We start from the raw sequence: 19547 nt of genomic DNA on the forward strand, positions 1-19547 counted from the left end.
AAATCTTGTCCATTCCAAGTCTAATTTGATAGTGTTATTTCCATAAATAAACAAAAATATGTTAATTTCCCCTCATCCAAGGACACCTTTTTTCTTTTCTATTTATAATATCTTCATATCCTCATAACAGTGGTCTATAACTATCTAACTGTGCAAATCTTTATCTACATATCAAAAGGTACTAAGAACAGCTTGGAACAACAAGGTTATGAAAAACATTTCAGCTATAGAAATAAGTAAAATGAACCTTGTTTCAACAATCTTTTAGAGACAAAGTTCAAGTTTCTTTGGTGGAAGTCTCCTTTCCCAGAGTTATGAAAGAGTTGTAAAACTGATCTCCACGATTGTTAAGGTCAGGGGTGAGGTTCCCAAGCTAAGCTCTTTAAAATCCATCATGTATTAGGATATATTTGGCACAAATATATTTGTTAAATATCATTGGTTAAATCTTACACATCACTTATTTTTCTAAAAGTACATCAAGTGCTTCAGTTGCCATAATTTGCTGAAGTTGTTTATTGGCACCTAAGTTTGATAGAGACATGTAAACATTTGACATAGCCAGCAAACAGCATAGATTCAGTCTATGGATCATCCTATCTTTAGAAATTGTGTACCTTTTACTGTATCATTGCACAATACTTGCTTCTCATTTGTCACCTCATATTTCATTTGGTTCATAGAAATAAAACGATTGCATTCATGACAAGTTGGAAGTAATACATTTTCAGTCGCTAAAAATGCACCTTGATATGCCACTGATTTCTGTGCCAAAGGCCCTGCACAACGCTAGCTCAGTTCCCAAGTCAAGCTACAGTTGTTTTTACTGTAAGTAAGGCCTTAATTGCAAACCTTATGATCATATTCAAATTATAATGTAGCATCATGGCACAGTTGGAGGGAAGAGCACACAGTGATCAAATGTACAAATGTTTTCCACAGCAGCCATTTTGTTTGAAAGCACAGGTGGAACAAATCCCGTTAACGATGGGCATGACAAAGCAATGACAGTGAGCCAAACTGCACAGTGCATGTGGCTGGAACAGGAACACCTGATTCGAATGCACGATTAATAACGTTTTTGTAGCCTGGACCGGTTAATTGCTTACTTAATGCCAAAAGCTGACATATGTAACTTTGCACCTGTTGTTATGTCAGGTTGTATGAAGTCTGCTCCTGCTTTTTTTTAATAATTAGCCACTGCAACATTTGAATTGCAGCCGTTTTGAATGTACTTCGTTGACAAGCCATGACCTTTCTAAAATTCCCGGAGAGGGACACTCTCATGTCTGTCCATTAAATATGAAGACAGTTATCTTTGCTAAGCATAAAGACTGAAAGCAGGGGGAACCAGCTGGCCTGGCTCTGTTCAAATTTTAAGGAAAATCTACCCAAATCTAATTAGCTTTAACAAATTAATAATTCAAAACATTGAGGATACCAGTTTTGATAATTGACAGTAATTAACTACATTAAAGGTCCAGTGTGTAATATTTAGGATGATGTATTGACAGAAATGCAATATAATATAGATAATTATGTATTGAGTTGTGTATAAAGACCTTACATAATGAACCATTATATTTTGTTTACCTCAGTGAGCCATTTCTATCTACATACATCACAGGTCCTGTTACATGGACATCACCATGTTTCTACAGCAGCCCAAACGGACTAACTGCTTTGTTACATTGAATATGGACAAAAAGAAGGAAGAGGAAGAAGAAGAAGAAGAAGAAAAAGTAGTTGTGTTTTTTATAGTAAGAAGAGGCGTGAAATTTGGACAAATGGAGACCCACATGTATTATCTAGCACAAGAGCCAACAGACCGTGTTGTAGCTTAGCACGCGTGCAAAGGGAGGGGGGAGTGGTGACTGAACCATTGCAATTCACAACCCTCATCGCTTGATGCCACTGAAACTTATACACTGGACCTTTAATAACCTTTAACACAACACACAATTAACATTAGCAATTTAGAAGTTAGCCTCTGTGCTAATTCTGAGCTACCTTAATTTACTTATGCCATTTCTGTTATACCCAAATGTGTTAATAGATCATTGAGCTCATAAATAATTTCCAAGTTGCCATGAATGTAGATGAGCAGCATTCCCTGTATATTAATTTGGTATGTGACCATTTCACAGTTAAATTCTCTAAGATTTGTGCAGCACGACAGTCTTGATTTTAGGAGAATGAACCCAGGACAATATCATGGGTTATTTACCTGATGGGAAAACATTTAGCAGACAACCTAGACAGAGCTACTGCAACAACAATGAAGACCATGAGATGTGGTGGAAGGTTCCTGAAAAACCGAATAAGAAGACCTTGAGTTAAGATTATTTTATCAAACTACAAAAACAACATTTTGTTTATAGCGAAAAGTAAACATATTGAATCAGACTTTCATTTACTTTCATTTGCTTATTTTAGTTATGGTGTTTAAATGCTAATTCAGGGACATGTCATATAAGCACTAACAGGGCAACTACTCTCCTTTGCTGACTTGCTACTAGGGTACATTTTTTCCCCTGATTGTTGGCACATGAATAATATGATTTAATAAATTAAAGCTGTTGGGTAGTTAAATGGACTTGTATGAGCTGTATGTTTTGTTTTGTTTAAGGGGGGGTGGGGTTGGCAGGAATTAATAAGAAGAACAGGAAAAATGAACAATCCTATATGGGATGCCTGTTAAGAACTGACAGAGAAATAAAAGTGATCACTTTTTTAGATCACATAGCTTTCTTTTTTTCAAAAAATCTAAAAGCTACTGTATCATCTACAGCTAGTCTAGAAAATTAACTTAGAGTCCTCCTATACAGAAGAGCTAGGGGGAACTCGACAGTTTTGTAACACACTGCAAACACAAGCATCAGAAAGAAGCTGTACTGATTTTTATGCTCTGTTCAAGCTGCAAAGCTTAAAAATGCTCAATATAGAACTTGTTAAAATAAGGTTTTTGCCCTTGATTGTGTACTGTTTTCTTTAGTTACCTCAACTCTTCTGACATTTGATCTTTTCATAAAGTGACTTGTGGGGCCAATGTCAGAAAAGCACTTTTGATTGTCTAGGTTAAAAATTGCTGTGAATTGCAGCTTAACCAGAAACCTTTTTTTTTTAAATGTAGGTAGTTCTGTAACATCCTGTGGTGCATATCAATACTATTAATCATTATATATTTACATATTTATATACTTTATATAGTTTACCCTGATTTAACTGCAGAGATTTCATTTTGTAAACACTGAAACAAATTAGGGTACCTAAACACAAACACACACACACACACACACACACACACACACACACACACACACACACACACACACACACACACACACACACAGCCTGTGAAGCCTATAAGGACTACGTCTCAGGGTGGGACTGCTTTGTTGCTCTCCTCATCTGCTCTATCCTAACGTCAGTGCATCCCTCTCTTCATTGAAACTACAGGCTGGCTGAGAGCAGCACACGCAGACGGACAGATTCAACACGACACACAGCTCCACCATCACGTCACAAGAAAAATAAAAATAAAGAAACAAAAGTGCAAACCTCTCCTCTGATGTCTCCCAGCAAAGAAATTAATGTAAGATGAAAATAAAAGAATATAGTACTGCTGCCTCTACGCTCCCAAACGTATTAGTTAGTCCAACCATCACCATCATCATCATCACTATAACCTTTCCTTATTTGTGTCTGTGCTGGTTATATATATATAACCGTAGGTGTGTGTGTAAGTATGCAAGTATGTATGTTTGTAATCCCATTTATTGGGCCTATATACCTCCCCTGTCCAACCTCGCCAAAGAAAAGTTAGAGTATGGCCAGAAGAGTAAGTGGTAGCCATGTTAGCCAAACATGGAGCTAGAGCCACTAGTTGATTAGTTTAGCTTGGTAAATGATAGAACATTGTCAGAGATGGATTCACAGTGTGCACAGCCATCTCTCCACTGTTCTCCAAAATGACTCCAGATGTGTTGCCAGGAGATTTCTGCAAAGCATGTCTGAACTCATATCTTAGAAGTTGAGAAGCTCATGTAGACATTGTTAGTAATATGTCGGTAAGGCATCAGCATGGTGCTATCAGTGTAATCTGGCCAAACTCTTTCTATCCCTACTTAAGGTTCATAATTCTGAGAGTAATCTGAGCAGCCACCTCCAGCTGAATGCATGCGGTAACGTGTTTTGCACGTCTTCCTTGCAGGCATGTCTTTTGCTTGAGGGCATGCTTGTGTGTGGTTTTATGCAGTTGTGCATATGTGAAAAAGTTGCTTATGTAGGTTTTCTATGTGTACACAGCATGTATGCATGGTTGTGTGAATGTGTGAGTGTGTGTGTTTTAGCTACACTGCCAGGTCATCAGGGCGAGCCCGGACGCAGCTGCTCTTGCTGGCCCGACTTGGCTTCCGGATGTCTGTCACAGCAGGAGGAGGCTGATGCATCTCTGCCCTGGTAACCACAGTGAAGTCGTCATGTGGGACCACACAAGGTGCTGTGGCGACGGTATTTTCCTCATCCACAGGCGCCTCCTCTGGTGCGAGGGGGTAAAGAGGGGTATGACGAGGAAGTGTGGGAAACATGGAGTGTTGCTCCCCTTCTGGAAGTGGTGGGGTTTTCTCCTCCTGAGGAGAGGAGGAGGCGGATGTGGGAGGAGAGGGAAGAGGAGGAGGGTAGGAGGAAGAGGAGTTTCTCCTATCCAGATTGTTGAGCTCCAGTGCCATGTTGCTCCAGTTCTGCTCCATTGCCGTCAGCTGCCCGTGGCTGTCGACACTCCCTTTCTCACTGCTGTCATATAAAGAAGCGGGCAGGGCCTCCAACAGGAAGTCATCTGGGTGAAACGCTGTGCCATCCATCTTGAGTCTGGCGGGCACAGAGGCGGTGTCGGGGCTTAAGGAGATTACTGCAGGGGAGGCCTCACTTGGACTGTAGGATCCTCCTACTCCTGCCCCAACCCCCACCACGTTCACGCTGGCATACACTGGCAAACACTCGAGCACTGACGGAGAGGTCTGCTCAGGAATCGTCTCTGCATCTCCAGGCTCATCAGCACCCAGCTGCAGCGACTCACTGTCGGGTGCAAACTCATTGGTGACCCCCTGCTTGACTTTCTTCCAACCCAGGTGGTAGATCTCTAGCAGGTTGAGGACCAGAGAGACACAGGCAACCACCAGCATGAAGATGATGAAGATTGTCTTTTCAGTGGGCCTGTGACAACAGACGAACAAAAATGTTTTTAATTCACAAATTAAAACAAATGTAATCATAGAAAAAGCATGAAAAAACTGTATAACAAGTTAGCATGTTCGGATAGCTAATTTGCTTACTTCCAAGTGCAGGGACCAATTAACTACTTTAGATTGTGGGTTTACAGGTTACATTAACAGAGCATCTTTTACAACTAACACATACACTTTGTGAAAACTTGTTCTGGATGCTAATATGCTATATCACAGTTTAGGTTAAGAGAAGCTCGGTCCTGCTGTCCAGCAAACGTTACCTGAAATAGCATCATGTTAACAAGCTAAACATACTAGCTAAACATCTGACTGCCTAACTAGCTCTCCACTGCAATAAAGGAACAATGCTGTGTCTTTATTTCTATGTCACCTAGCGCATAAACTGGTGAGGACTTACCTGGGCCATTCACCAACAGCCTCAGACTTTTAGCACAGTATAATGTATGGAGCTATTGAGTGCATATTTAATATTCTTTTTATAAAGTTCTCATTAGCTCATAGAGCTAATGTTAACCTAATTAGCTAAATAGCTACAGCTAATAAAATCTAATTGTGACAGTTGCCATTTTGACAAAATTTAGAAACAAGAATGGAAATAAGGTTAGAAAGAAGAATTCTGCTTTTGTCTGCTTGGGTAAAGTCAAGAAGCCATTGTTTCAAAAGTATTTTTAATGGTAAATAATGCCACCGTTATCACCATTGTCAATGTGTTACTCGAGAACCGAAAGCAACATTAACTAATGGGGGACAGGACTAAGTGAATATGTAATATGAAAGGTTTCCAGCAGAGTGGTTTTGCATAGAAAATGAACAAACACACAAACAAGTGAGAGAAAAATGAAAACACATAGAAATAAAATCGTCTCATTGAATTCCACTCTCTAACCTGGAGATGAAGCAGTCCACAGTATTGGGGCAGGGCCAGCGGCCACATTTATAGAGCGGCCTCAGGTGGAAGCCATACAGGAAGTACTGTCCCAGGATGAAGCCCACCTCAAACAGAGTCTTAAAGATGATGTTGAAGATGTAGGTCCTCAGTAACGCTCCTCGGATCCGGATCTTCCCGTGCTCATCCCGAATTGGGGGCTTTGTCTTCTTCCCACCACCTCCTCCTCCATCGCCAACTCCGTTGTGATAGAGAGGGTCATGGTCCTCCTGGTGCCGTCCGGCCTTTCTGAGCTCCTCCTCCCTCTCCCTCCTCTTCTCCTCCATGCGAACAATGTGCAGCACATGGCCCAGGTAGATGAGGGTGGGTGTGGAGACAAAGATGATCTGCAGCACCCAGAAGCGGATGTGGGAGATGGGGAAGGCCTCATCATAGCAGACGTTCTCGCAACCGGGCTGCTGCGTGTTACAAGTAAAGTCCGACTGCTCATCACCCCAAACCTCTTCAGCTGCTGCGCCCAGCACCAAGATGCGGAAGATGAACAGGACGGTCAGCCAAACCTGGGGAGGATTGAGTGATTAGAAAAAACAGTTGGTTCACATATCTTAAGCACTTCAACTGGACTTAATGAAGCCACTCTGTTTTTTGTTGCCCCTGGACGTAAACGTCCACCATGGACATATTTCCTAGGATACTGAGCTGAAGCAATAAAGTGAAGCTCTCAAGTTGGCAATCTTTGTTTTGAGCACAGGAACACCAGAATAAACTTCTTCCGTCTTAACAGTGTAACTGGTATCCTTGTTACAATGAGATCTTTAAGACAGACCAAGCTGTATGGTCAGTCTGAATCAGCTTGCTGTTTCAAATGCACTACTTGTCTGAAGATTACCAAGAAATTGTGGATTTAATGTGATATAATTTCATATTCATCAAGTTAATCAATAGTCAATCAGTCACCTTTCCAATCACAGTGGAGTGTTCTTGAGCATTCTCCAGCAGCCGCCCCAGAAAGCTCCAGTCACCCATGCTTCACTTGATTTTCTAGCCTGAAGAGAGAAACAAGAGTCCAGTGAACAACACAGGAAGCCCCAGTGAGGAGTTGCAAAATGAGAGAAGAAGCAGGCGACAAAGACAAGAGCAAAGGTACTGTCTGGAGAAAGAAACAGACACCACAGAAGAACAGATTGTGAAGTATATGGAATTAAGACTTATGGGTAGAGGATTCGGCTGTTGTTATTCAATATTTCTCTTGTGAGAAAAACAAAACAGGATTTTTCAACATTTCATCTCTGTAGTATTAGAAAGTTGTTAATTGCAATAAATAATCACCCAGTGCAACACTGTAGCTCAGGGATTGATGATAGTTCCCTATTTATTTAACAGCTTCAAAATTACTCCGCGCTGAAAACCCTTTCAGTAATAGAACAGACCAGAGTCTGAATCAAATGTCTATTCCAGATGTTGAGATCAGAGGAACAAACATAAAAAATGTTTCATAATAATGAAAAGGGAAAGCAGACTTACTAAAATATTGCTGTATTGTCAGTGATAAATCCATCGACCAAAGATCCGAAGAAAATATCTGTAGAGGAAGAGAGGCAAAAAGCTCTTGTCAACTTTATAGGTCACTGTCAAACAGACATCACACAAAATTCTCATTTACAGTCAAATTTCACATACATGGATTAAATCTCACCACTTTTTCAGCCACTAAAATAATCAAATAATATAGAACAAGTTTGAGAACTACATGGAGTAAATTTATCATACATAAATTAGTCCACATTTTGGACAGGGAGGACAGATGGTTTAAAGTTAATTACATTACATTTACACCAGACTAGAGGGACCATCTCTCAACAGGGCAGGAGGGCTGAGACACAACTTATCCCCTTACAATAGCGTCCTTTCATCTCTTCCCAGGAGAGTGAACAAACGCTTACATATGGCCTCGTGACACTGCCAACAACGGTTGATCAGACTTGGCCTCACGTGACTTCAACGACAGCCAGGAGCACAAACGAACCAAGCGGTATACATCACCTTAATAACGACTCCACACAGGATTAATAGCTGGTATTCCCTGACAGTCGATGAGAGGCGAAACGTCTTAGTTGAAGTATCTTCAACTAAGACGTTAGTTGCCCTTGATTTTAACCTTCCTTGGAAATTTATCGTATAACACATCAAAATTAAACCAGATTCATGTTTAGTGAATCTTAAGCCTGCTAAAATGAAGACTCTGCACTGGCCACCTGATGAATGGATGAACGGTAAATCCAATATTCACTCTCCTGAGGGAAAATATCTAGCTCTTTAGCAACTAAATCCTCCACTATGTTCACCAGCTAGTCTCTAACTGTATCTATCTGCTAATTGGTGCTGGACAGGTTGTTTACAGCTGCCTGCCGCTGGAGTTGTGGGGTGTAAAACCGAAACAATTAGTTGAAAGATGCTTAAAAAAAGCTCTGTGGAGCTTAGGAGAGCTGCAAAGTTGGGCGTTAATTTTCTGTGGGACACTTTTCACATACAAAAATATAAAAAATATTGATTATAGCAGATGATATATTGGCTGATGCAGTTTTTTGTCGTAAATTGAAAAAGTGTTTTTGAGAACAATTCCTAAAATTGATGCCTTGTGGGTTGTTTTTTTAAGAACTGAGAACTGTGTATGTGTTCATGCATGTATGGAAAAATGAGGATGCCTGTTTCTTACTTTATCCACATGCACATTTGCTTGCAGACGTGCACGTGTTTGTGCATACTTGTGTGTGTGTGTGTGTGTGTGTGTGTGTGTGTGTGTGTGTGTGTGTGTGTGTGTGTGTGTGTGTGTGTGTGTGTGTGTGTGTGCACCGCAGAGCTGGCGGAGTAGTGGACAATGGCTGGCCATCTGTGGGAAGTGAATGAGTGGATAACAGGGTATCCCAGTTGAATGCAGGACTCATCACATCCCAGGAATGCTGAGGGGGGCAAATGTTTGACTGGGATTGACTGATATGTACACACACACAACCACATACACACACTGAAAGTTACAGTAGCTTACAATACTCCTGTGGATCTGAGCCACCAATGTGAAGCCACTGACAAGTCATTTTACTGCTAATATTAAGGTAAACTGAAGACTTCTATCTGATTTACCATCACAAGAAGTAAATCAGCAGTCTAAAAAAAGCACTCTAAGTCCATACATGAAATACCCTAGTTACAATGAAGCTGTTGCACTGCCCCCTTAATACAACAAAAGCTTCAAAATCCACCTTCATAAATGAAATCATACATCTACTAAATGGAAGTCCATACACATTCAGTGACTTCTGCAAACCCTACAGATGACATTTTCAGAAGTACTGTAACTGTCAACTGACATGCCTGTCTAACAATGGCATGTGTACATGTACATGATGTGTTGACGTGATGAAATACCAACTGTCACGACAGACAATAGAGAAGCTGCCAGATAGACATTGTCTGGGCTGGCGTGTGCTTTTGATGGATCAGAGGTCTTTGTGCTAAAACAGCTCAAACAGTTAACTCTTGGCCTGCCGTTTGTGCCCTACAAACCTTTTCAAGATATGCAGACAATGTTCACATGAAGTACAATTCTGTTTGTTATCCAGTTAATCAAGTAGCCTAATTATGGTTAAAAGCACATCCATAGACAGTATAAATAATTTAGATTAACCTAAGTAGGCTTACATATGGTCAGTAGCTGGGTTACTCCAAGTATGTACACATGACCAGTGTTGATTGTTGAAAATGCCACAGACTGATAACACATCAGGGTCATGAAGTGCACAAGGACAAACAGAAAGTGCACAAAGTGTGCTAAGGTACATTTTGGTAACAATGTATAGGGGGGAATAATGTGGCACAAAGGTACAAAAAGGGTCTGTACTGGTGCCTAAAATGCACAAAGGTTCGCAATGTTATGTACATTGTGTATGTTATGTTTCAGAAAAAGGTGCATAAAGGTGTATAAATGTGGATTAAAGTGTGCGATACCACAAATGTAAATAAAGGTGCCAAATGTGTGTAAAAGTACATAACAGTGTGACATTTAGAGTTCTATAAATGTAGATAAGGATGTACAAAGCAAACCTTGATGGAAATAGTCCAAGTGTCCAAGTTTTTGGCCCCAAGAAAGCAACATTCATTGATGAAACACCCCGCAATAAACTGGGAATATGGAAATGGTCATTTTAACAACAGGATGGTTGAAAGCAGCATCTTCAATGCGTTATTATGATGTTGAATTTGGTTACCCCTGTCAGCTCGGTAACATTGATACCTTACTTATTACATTCTCTACAGTAAACATGTAGGAAGTTGTGTCTTGCCAAGTTAGTATAATAGGTCTGCAGTATCTCATGCACCGACTGTCGGAATTTAATAACTGGTGACGAGAGGCCTCAAAATGATGGGAAAAATGTGGCCCATCTCCAAACTCTGAGGTCCAGAACCAGAAATTGCAGGTTTTCTGTCACCTGCTTCTTCTTTTCAAAGCTATATGTAGCACCTACATAAATGAGGACATTTTCACATAAAAAAAAACATAATAATAATAATAATAATAATAATAATAATAATAGTACGATTGAAATTAAAACACAAGTTACCCCTAGGAAACCTGGTTTGATGTAGGTTGGGTACAAATTCAAATATAAAGAATTTAATAAAAATAGTAAGACTTCTGTGATGAACGTGGAATTGTGATTTTTGATACTTTACTAATTTTGCTCGTTTAGCTTGTTTGAATACAAAGAAAAGCAGAAGTTGCTCTTGCACACTTCATGAGCCACCATTTTAAGAAAATATGGTGGCTGGCGATGGGGAGACAAACTATTAAGGCCTACTCACATTATATAGGCTACTAACACGTCCTAATTTACGCCCAGGACTCAGTTGAATGTGTTTTTAATTATAATAGAAATTGTGATATCAAAAAAGTCTAAAATGTCAACACTGCATTATTTGAAAGAGTCTATGTTCTGCTTTAACCATAAAGATATCCTACTTTCAACTCATGAAATATTAGTGACTTCCTCGCTGCCGTCTTTCCCACAGGGAAGTGAACGCAGCATGAGAGGTGCTGATAATCCAGCAGGTGGAAGGATGATAATCCCTCCTCTTCCCTCCCACTTCAGCCAACACCATCACTTCAGCATCCACCTGCTTACCGCTCTCCTCTGAAACACGTCTCCCTCCCGGCAGCGCGCTTCTTCTTCTCTCACTGCTTTCCTTCTTCTTCTTTCTTTTACTCCCACGGGTGGGCTCGAGGCGACCAAACGAGGAGTAGGTGAGATTAGTGGGAGAGGAGGGGGGAGGGAGAGAGAGACACAGAGAGAGAATTACAGAGAGAGAGAGAGAGAGAGAGAGAGAGAGAGAGAGTAAAAAAAGACGAGAGGCTAGTCTAGTCTAAAAAAAGGGGCGCGTGTGGAACCTGTCCCGCGAAGGCGAAGCGCAGTGGCTGCGTCCCGCGTGGCCAAGGCCATCCGCCACTGTCACACATTGGTGTCCCCGTGCATGGGACGCACGAGGGGGGTCGGAAGGGGGGGAAAGTACGTGCTTGTATGCGCGCGCGCGCGCGCGCGCGCGTGTGTGTGTGTGTGTGTGTGTGTGAGTGTGTGGGTAGGGGCAGGGGCGACTCCATCACACTACTGACAAGTCAACTTTTAGACAGCTGAAAACTATTTAAAGCAAGAAAGAAAAGCAAATTTTTGCAGAGAAAAGCAGCCAAATTATTTTAACCACACACTAAAAACTCCTGGGTTAAAAAGGGACCAACTAATTTCTGGGTTATTTCAACCCAGAAAATTGGGTTATACTTTTTGACCCAACTTCTGGGTTAAATACAAATGTTGGGTTAAAAAAACCCAACATTGTAGTTAATATAACCCAACTTCTGGGTCAAAAGAACAACCCCAATATCTGTGTTGAAATAACCCAGAAATTAGTTGGTCCCTTTTTAACCCAGGAGTTGGGTTAGGGGTGGTTGCTATACATTCATAGCAATAAAGCTAATTTGAATTTGAGAGAGAAAGCCAACCCTATAACCCAGAACATTTGGTTACTCTTTGAGAAAAACAACCCAGAAACCCAAACAACCCAGGAAATTGGGTTAAAATATTATCCATATAACGCAGGAAATGGTTACTCTCTGGAAAACCCCCCCAATAATTTTAACCCAACACAACTAACCCAGAAAATGGGTTGACGAAATAACCCAGGAGTCTTTAGTGTGCATTATTATGTTTATTATTAGGCTACTGTTGTAGTTTTAGGGTAGTAGTGAAAATAACATTAGTAGTTGCTGTTCTATGTAGTTATTATTGTAGTATTGGTATTATAATTAGCTCACATTTAGCATCAGCCTAGCATCTAATATAGAGTTGTCCTGGTAATATCTCTAATTGAGGAAAATTTCAGAAAAAACATGGCATTAACAATACAAGTGGCATAAAATTTCCATATCAATTAGAGTAAGCATGTCTTATACCTTTAATTTCTGAATTAATAGCCTCCAAACTACATAAAGGAACTTTTAAAGAGTTTTTTTTGTTTTGTTTTTAGGCTATAAAAGATGGAAGCTAGTAGTACCAGTGACTGAACAACTATTTCACCTGGTTGCTTGTTATAGGATGACATCACCTCTTCACCAAACTTTTCTGTTGTAAGTGTTTTATGTCAGCAACTGTCAAAGTTGTTGCAGTCACATCTCACCAGCAGAGGCCAACAGAGGTTAATACAGTAGATCACTTAATACATCTGTAAATTAAAATGCATTTCTTGTCCTGCTTACTCCAGTTTGTGATGACTTGCAATTTAAACATTTTAAAAGATCATATCGGCACGGGTATTCTGTAAATCTTTCAGAGAAAAGAGAGAGAACAAACAAACTCCCTCATGGATATCTCTGCAACACAGTTAACTCATCCGCTGACCGTGGCGCTTGCAGACACGACCCATTGTAATGTATGATTTATTTTTAGATATCCCCAGAACTGAAGTGTAGATTAACAATAAGTTGTTTTACAATATGGTTGTTGCCCTGCTGCTGTCTGGTAAGAGATACAGAAGAATCCGCCAGACTTCAGAGAAGCTTCTTTCCTCTAAAGACATTGAGAATACTTAATTCATCCTCAGCACTCCATTATGTAAAATACTTTTATTTCTATGACTTATTATTTGGCCATGTAGTGTACATAATTTCTATAACATTTGTTTTTGTGAGCAGCATAAAGATAACAAAAACTTAATCTTGTTATAAAACCCTGTGTAGTTAAAATGATAAATAAATCTACCTTGTACCTTAAGTAATCAGAATCAGCATAGTATAACTCTTCTAATGTAGTTTAATAGTTTATTATACTGTGCAATCAAAATTAATCTGAGGATGATACATAGACTTAATCATTTAGGTAATATATATACATACAGGAACTTATTGTTTAATCCATGTTTTACTATCTGTAGATTTCAGTCATGTGCAGTCTGTCAGAGTAATACTTTGAAAATATTTTAAATAATATAAATATAAGATGTGAATAAAAATCACATTGTTTAATCTATTGTATGGCTCCGATTGCATGATTTTCTGTGTGATGCAAGTGTTTGTTTGTTGAGATTTTACCACCAAGATAAATGCATCAAAATAATCCGAGTTAGTCAGTATCATTTTACGAGTTAACAGCATTATTTGTATAAAATAATAATTGACTAATCTAACTAAGAATCTAACTGATCTAGTGATGTGTAGCATGTCTATATTGACATCTCTAAGCAGCTTAGAACTAGCTCAAGCAGGTGACCCTATAAGCTTCAAGAGGTTTTATACATCCAGAGGACTTATATAAAAAAAAGACCAGGCTTCTAATTGAGATGTGCGTTTATTTGTCAAATTGTGTGGCCACACCAGGCCAGTGAAAGGGACAGGCGCCAAACTGGGACTAGGCTTTTAATTGGAGTTTTACAGTAACTGAAACAATCAGACTAAAAACAAAATTAAGATATGATGAAACTTTATTTGTGGAGATAAAGTAAGAAAATTGTGAGTGCATTTATATTCACGAAATCCATAAGGTACTGTATGTGTGAAGCTGCTGGTGAGCCCTCACATTTCTTTGCTCATGTTGTTTTCTTGTTGCTCCATAGATGGCACGATGGCTCGAGATCCTACTCAGCATTGTTATACACTATCTGTCCTGGCCTATTTTTCTACTGTTATATTAGAACATACAAAAGTTATGAATCAAAAACTAACATACAATATCAAACAATATAAAAATACAGTTTTAAGTTGTTCACACTGATTCCATCTTCTCTACCTCTTGAAGGCTACATTTGAGAACCTCAGGTATCATAGAAAATTTTCACTTTTTGCTTTGGGTCATTCACATGTGTATCACTTGTAATTATGCAGCTCTAAAGGGTTTCAAGTCTTTGTGAAAATATTTCCTCTGCATGCGTCATCCACCTTGTTGCTGCTTCGTCAGTTTGAGACAAGTAACTTCTGGTTTGTCTTATTCTGTGTCCTCTCTCTGCTGGACTTCCTGAACGTTTTCTTCTCCTTTTGTCCACAGAGATTCCTGAAAAAAGAAGATGGTATGCTTGGACTTTCTGCATTTTGATAACCCAGATGAACAATGAAGGACTTCAATATTTGACAAACCCTAACGTATTTTTGTTGTATGAGCTGATCAGAGACTCAAACACATGTGCAATGAGTCATTTTAACATTGCTAAAAATGATAATTGATGGAATAATGAATAAACTGTCTGACTGATTAATACCTCTACCTAGTGACAGCCTTGGCGACAAGATACGCAAGTTCAGCCATGTTGAGGACCATGCAGATAGAAGAGGCCGTGGCCATGAAAACAGTGAAGATTGTTTTCTCGGTGGGGCGTGAGATGAAACAGTCCACCAGGTTAGGACATGGCCACTGGTCACACTGCACCAGCCGTGGCATCTGGAAACCATCGTATACCACATACAGGGCATACCTGGAGAGAAGACACATACTGTATGGAGATGGGCCACATTGTAGGGCAAAACTAATCCAGCAATATGGTATACACAGACAAAATGTGAATCACAGATCTCACATGAAGCCTCCTTCAAACAGCAGCCTGAACACCAGGCTGCAGGCGTACGTCCACCAGAGGGCACCAGCTATTGGGAGTCTCCGTCTCTTCAGAGTCTCCAACTCTTCCTCCTGGCCTTTTTGGCTGAGGAGACCACCTCTACCAGAACCCTGTCTCACAGGATAACATAACATACCGTGATAAAACAAGACAAGAGGTGAAACAATGTTAACAATGCTATGACATGGCTTGGGAATGCAAGAGAAGAGATGACATGACATGATAAGGCATCGATCAGATGACGTGGTAAGACAAGACAAGAGATGACATGACCAGATAAAACAAAACAAAACATGACAAGACAACTCATAAAAAAGTCCACCTGTCACATAAGACCAGACATGACAAGGTAATACAAAATATGAGCAGAAAAGACATGAAGCAAAAGAGAGCAAAGACAAGGCGGCATTGCATCACATCACATAACATTGTGTGAAACAGTAGGTTTCTCTCCCACCTGGATGGCAGACAAATTAAACAGCACACACACCTGTAGCAGCTTCTTCTTATCGCTCTGGTTTCGATATGCTATGTACAATGCAACCAGGAGCGACGGTGTGGAGACGAAGAGAAGCTGAAGGCACCAGAGACGGATGTGGGAGACGGGGAAGAACTGATCGTAGCAGACATTTTCACAGCCAGGCTGAAAAACACAGGCAGACACACGGATCATTTAGCTGCTTTACACACCACTGGATTTTGCCCGGTGGGGTCAGAGGTCAAGGTAAGCTACAGAGCAGTGCCTCTGAAGCCATTAGGGACACTCAGGATTGTTTCTTCAGGATGTCTCTCTGTTAATGGTCAGACCTCCCTACACGAATGACATCTTTTCAATCTCTGTCATTCCTGTAGTTTTTGCAGGATTCAAGCCTGTATGCAGGTCAAGAACAGTAAAATGTTCAAACTTGATCTATCTCATTGCTATTAAAACATAAATTAATGTTTTCTTTAGCACTTCCCCAGTTTTGTGCTACAACATGTAGCTAGCTACAGTAAATACATCTAGTAGGTGCGTTAAGAGGTAGGGATCAGAATGTTAAATACACAAAAGTATCCATTATATTAAAGATTACTTTAACATAACAGACACTAAAATTGTATTAAATTGTTTAAAGATTACTTAAAGAATCTTTTGTTGAACAGCGGCCACTGTAGACACAACTGGTTCAAGGTTAAACTTTACTATCATGTTTATAAGAATATAGTGAAACGGTTGAGCTCTGGCTTTCCCTGCCTTAATTATACACCATATACATGTACAATAACAATAAATATTTACAAAAGTGTAAAGTGCACAATGCAAATAATATATAATACATAATACAAGTGCACAATATGCAATGCCACCATTGGTAATCACAGGCCAACAATATAAAGAATTTATTTCCATTTCCTGAGATTCTCTTGAGTGAGTTGCTTGAATTATGTCCTCAATGGGTGATCTGAATGAGCTTAAATGTGGTGTAGCACTAAAACAGGTAGTGAAGAGTCATAAAGTCAGTGAACTGACTCAGTAATGACAGTTACACAGCTACATCTAAAGTTTGCTAACATTAGCTACTGGTCATACCAGACCAAGTTAGACAGCAGCAAAACCCCTGATTCTATTGAACTCTGTCATTCTGAGTTTTATTGCTTATGAATTCAGCTTTTTGTTAGAAATTAATTTCTGTAAGACCTTTGTGTTAAAAAGTATTGGCCATAGAGTCCATAGAGTGACAGCGGTTTAATGTATTTTATTAATTAATTATATGCAGCGTGGTGCTCCAAAATTTAATTGATAAACTTGTATTGAGACAGAGTCTGAAGTTACTATAATGCTTTTGAGATGTTGCATTCACACATCGGTCTTGATGAAATACCATTCCACACACAAGGTGACAATAAAAAAAAAAATGGATACATCATATCTACATAATCATATCACTGACTGGGTGCCCTACCTGTAGTGTATTACAGGTGAAGTCAGACTGCTCGTCCCCCCAGACGCTCTCAGCAGCAACAACCAACACCATGACCCGGAAAATAAACAGCACGGAGAGCCAGACTTTACCCAGGCTGGTGGAGTGACGGTTTGCCCCCACTAACTGAGCGTAAAGAAGAGGCCAGGACATCCTGGGAAAAAGAAATATGAGAATAAGACTACAATACTATGATACTAGTTACCAGTATAAAAGTTTGTTTCTTTATTTTGGATTTTGTGTACCAGGTTTGTCTCCTGGTACCTTTGAACAACACATCTGGCAGCAACACAGATGGAAAATCAGAAGAAGGCAGTGGCAACAGATGAAAGCAGAGAGAGGCAATAAAACAAAGGAGTAGTTTGAAAGAAGAAGAGAATGAAAAGGAATGAAAGTGAGAGGAGGAGGAGGAGAGAAGGCCAAGCGCCAACATTCATGTGAACTGATGAACCTCTCTGCCCACTGTGGACTACTGAAGTGAGCCCACTCTACTTAAAACACACTGAACACACTGTACAGACCCACACGACTACAGTCTTCACTGAGCCTCACCATTCATAGTTAACGATTCACTGATTATTTGAATGATGTGGATTGGACTGATATGTGATATGCATGACATATTCCTTAAGAACAGTTGTTTCCAGTTGTAAAATGCTTTTTTTCTTTTTTAAAGATAATGAAATGTTTTATTTTCTAAAATCCATTTCCCAAAACTGATTCTGCCTTTAGACAATGCCATCTCTTCAAATCAAAAAGATAAAACACTTTTCTCACCTTGTGTCTGGAGAGTCAGGTTGTTTGTGGGAAAATATTCCACATGGTCCTTTCAAGCACAAAAAGAAACCATCAGCTTACTGTTACACAAGTACTGCCATAATAAAAATCTAATCAAATCTGGATCTAAAATACTGAATAAATCACAAACCTGCAGCTCCTGCTTTCTTTGCATGAAGCCAAAGATGCGCCTCCAGTGTCAAATCAGCCAGAACAATATGAGATGACTTCCTGTGAGGACTTTCAAAATAAAACCTCACAGTGGCAAAGCTGTTTTAGTGTTTGTGCTTGTCGCTCTGTGTGTATGTAAAGTATACTGATGATGTTGTTTTTGAAAGTTTCGGGAGTAGTGAAAACAGTGAAAACAGTGAAAGGTCTGTGGAAAATCTTGACAAAAAATAATGGTCACTGTCAGGGACCAAGGGAAAAAGGCAAATGGACAAAGGTGTCACACAAGGTTAATGAACTTACAAAAAGTTGAAAACAGAAGTTAATAAATCCTAATATAGGGCCGAAACTAAAAGAGGTAAACTAAGCAATAAAGAAACTCAATTAAACAGAACACAACATAATTAAACATACTTCCCTCCAGATAACACAACAGAGGCACTAGTCCTAGACAGACACAAAGGTGAAGCTTGATCACACAATAATAATAAACATCTAACCCAGGGGTTTTCAAAGTCTGAGACTGTGGCTTCCACTCAGACAAAGCTTGGTGTGCCGCCCATTGATTGAATGCGAGACTCCGGTTCCGAAAAGGCGCCCCTCACCCTCCTTAGTTTACTTGCTTAGTGTCGCTCAATTCCTGGATGCCTGTGTGATCACCATTATGTCATTTGATCCCATAAACTCTCAACATTTGAGCCCAGATAGTCTAAAATTGCTGTTTGACATAACTTCAGATGCAACCAAATGCATACAAAACTTCTGTCCGAACTCTCTTTAACCAAATCAGATCTCCTCTCTTTGACTCTCCTCTCTTTATTAACAGATGTAATAATTAATGCGAAATCTTTTTTCACTTCCAAACAAAAAGAGATTTTAAAGTATTCTGGATTCAAATTTCCTTCCTCCATCTTCCACATCAAAGGCCATCTTTCCCAGGCTTCAGGCCCTTTGCCAGAGGAGCTTAGTAAGATAAAAAAAAAAAAGGCGTTCCTTTCAATTTAAAGGACCATACAGGAGAATGTTAACTAATTTGTGTGCACCCAAATGGTCATAAATTGAATTAAGTGTGTATATGAACACAAAGGACTATGTGTGGTGTTGTGGGTGTCAACCAAATGTAACCAAATATAAAGAAATACTAACCCAGGCCGTCTCATTATCAAAGCAACAAGTCCAAGATTAGATAGTGACGGATCTTCTTGCAACCATTTTGCTTTTCTAGCACATGCCTAGTCCACGTGGTCGCAAATTTTAGGCGCTGGCAGCATGGATGTTCATCAGCATGGGAAGATGATGAATTTTTTAATTATGTAGATCCACGTAGAATCTCGCAGCAAAGTGGGCGCTGCATGAATTAGG

General features: G+C 39.7%; 2 protein-coding genes across 2 annotated transcripts; both read right to left on the reverse strand.

Annotated features, from left to right (window-relative positions):
* Positions 1-3371: 3371 nt before the first annotated feature.
* LOC123978672 (gap junction alpha-3 protein-like) lies at positions 3372-11476 on the reverse strand. The gene is made up of 5 exons (XM_046062061.1): positions 11313-11476; positions 7657-7714; positions 7090-7178; positions 6133-6692; positions 3372-5214 (listed from the first exon to the last, which is right to left on the reverse strand). The coding sequence occupies exons 3-5, from the start codon at positions 7156-7158 to the stop codon at positions 4353-4355; spliced, it is 1491 nt and encodes a 496-aa protein (XP_045918017.1). The 5' UTR covers positions 7159-7178; positions 7657-7714; positions 11313-11476; the 3' UTR covers positions 3372-4352.
* A 2913-nt stretch (positions 11477-14389) lies between these two features.
* Positions 14390-18281, reverse strand: LOC123973034 (gap junction beta-2 protein-like). The gene is made up of 7 exons (XM_046052879.1): positions 18169-18281; positions 18018-18066; positions 17223-17394; positions 15770-15922; positions 15241-15389; positions 14932-15138; positions 14390-14720 (listed from the first exon to the last, which is right to left on the reverse strand). Exons 3-7 carry the CDS (start codon positions 17391-17393, stop codon positions 14624-14626), a joined length of 777 nt encoding a protein of 258 aa, XP_045908835.1. The 5' UTR covers position 17394; positions 18018-18066; positions 18169-18281; the 3' UTR covers positions 14390-14623.
* Positions 18282-19547: the final 1266 nt, after the last annotated feature.

The sequence above is a fragment of the Micropterus dolomieu genome, linkage group LG01 (genome assembly GCF_021292245.1).
Source record: "Micropterus dolomieu isolate WLL.071019.BEF.003 ecotype Adirondacks linkage group LG01, ASM2129224v1, whole genome shotgun sequence".
Lineage (NCBI taxonomy): Eukaryota > Metazoa > Chordata > Actinopteri > Centrarchiformes > Centrarchidae > Micropterus > Micropterus dolomieu.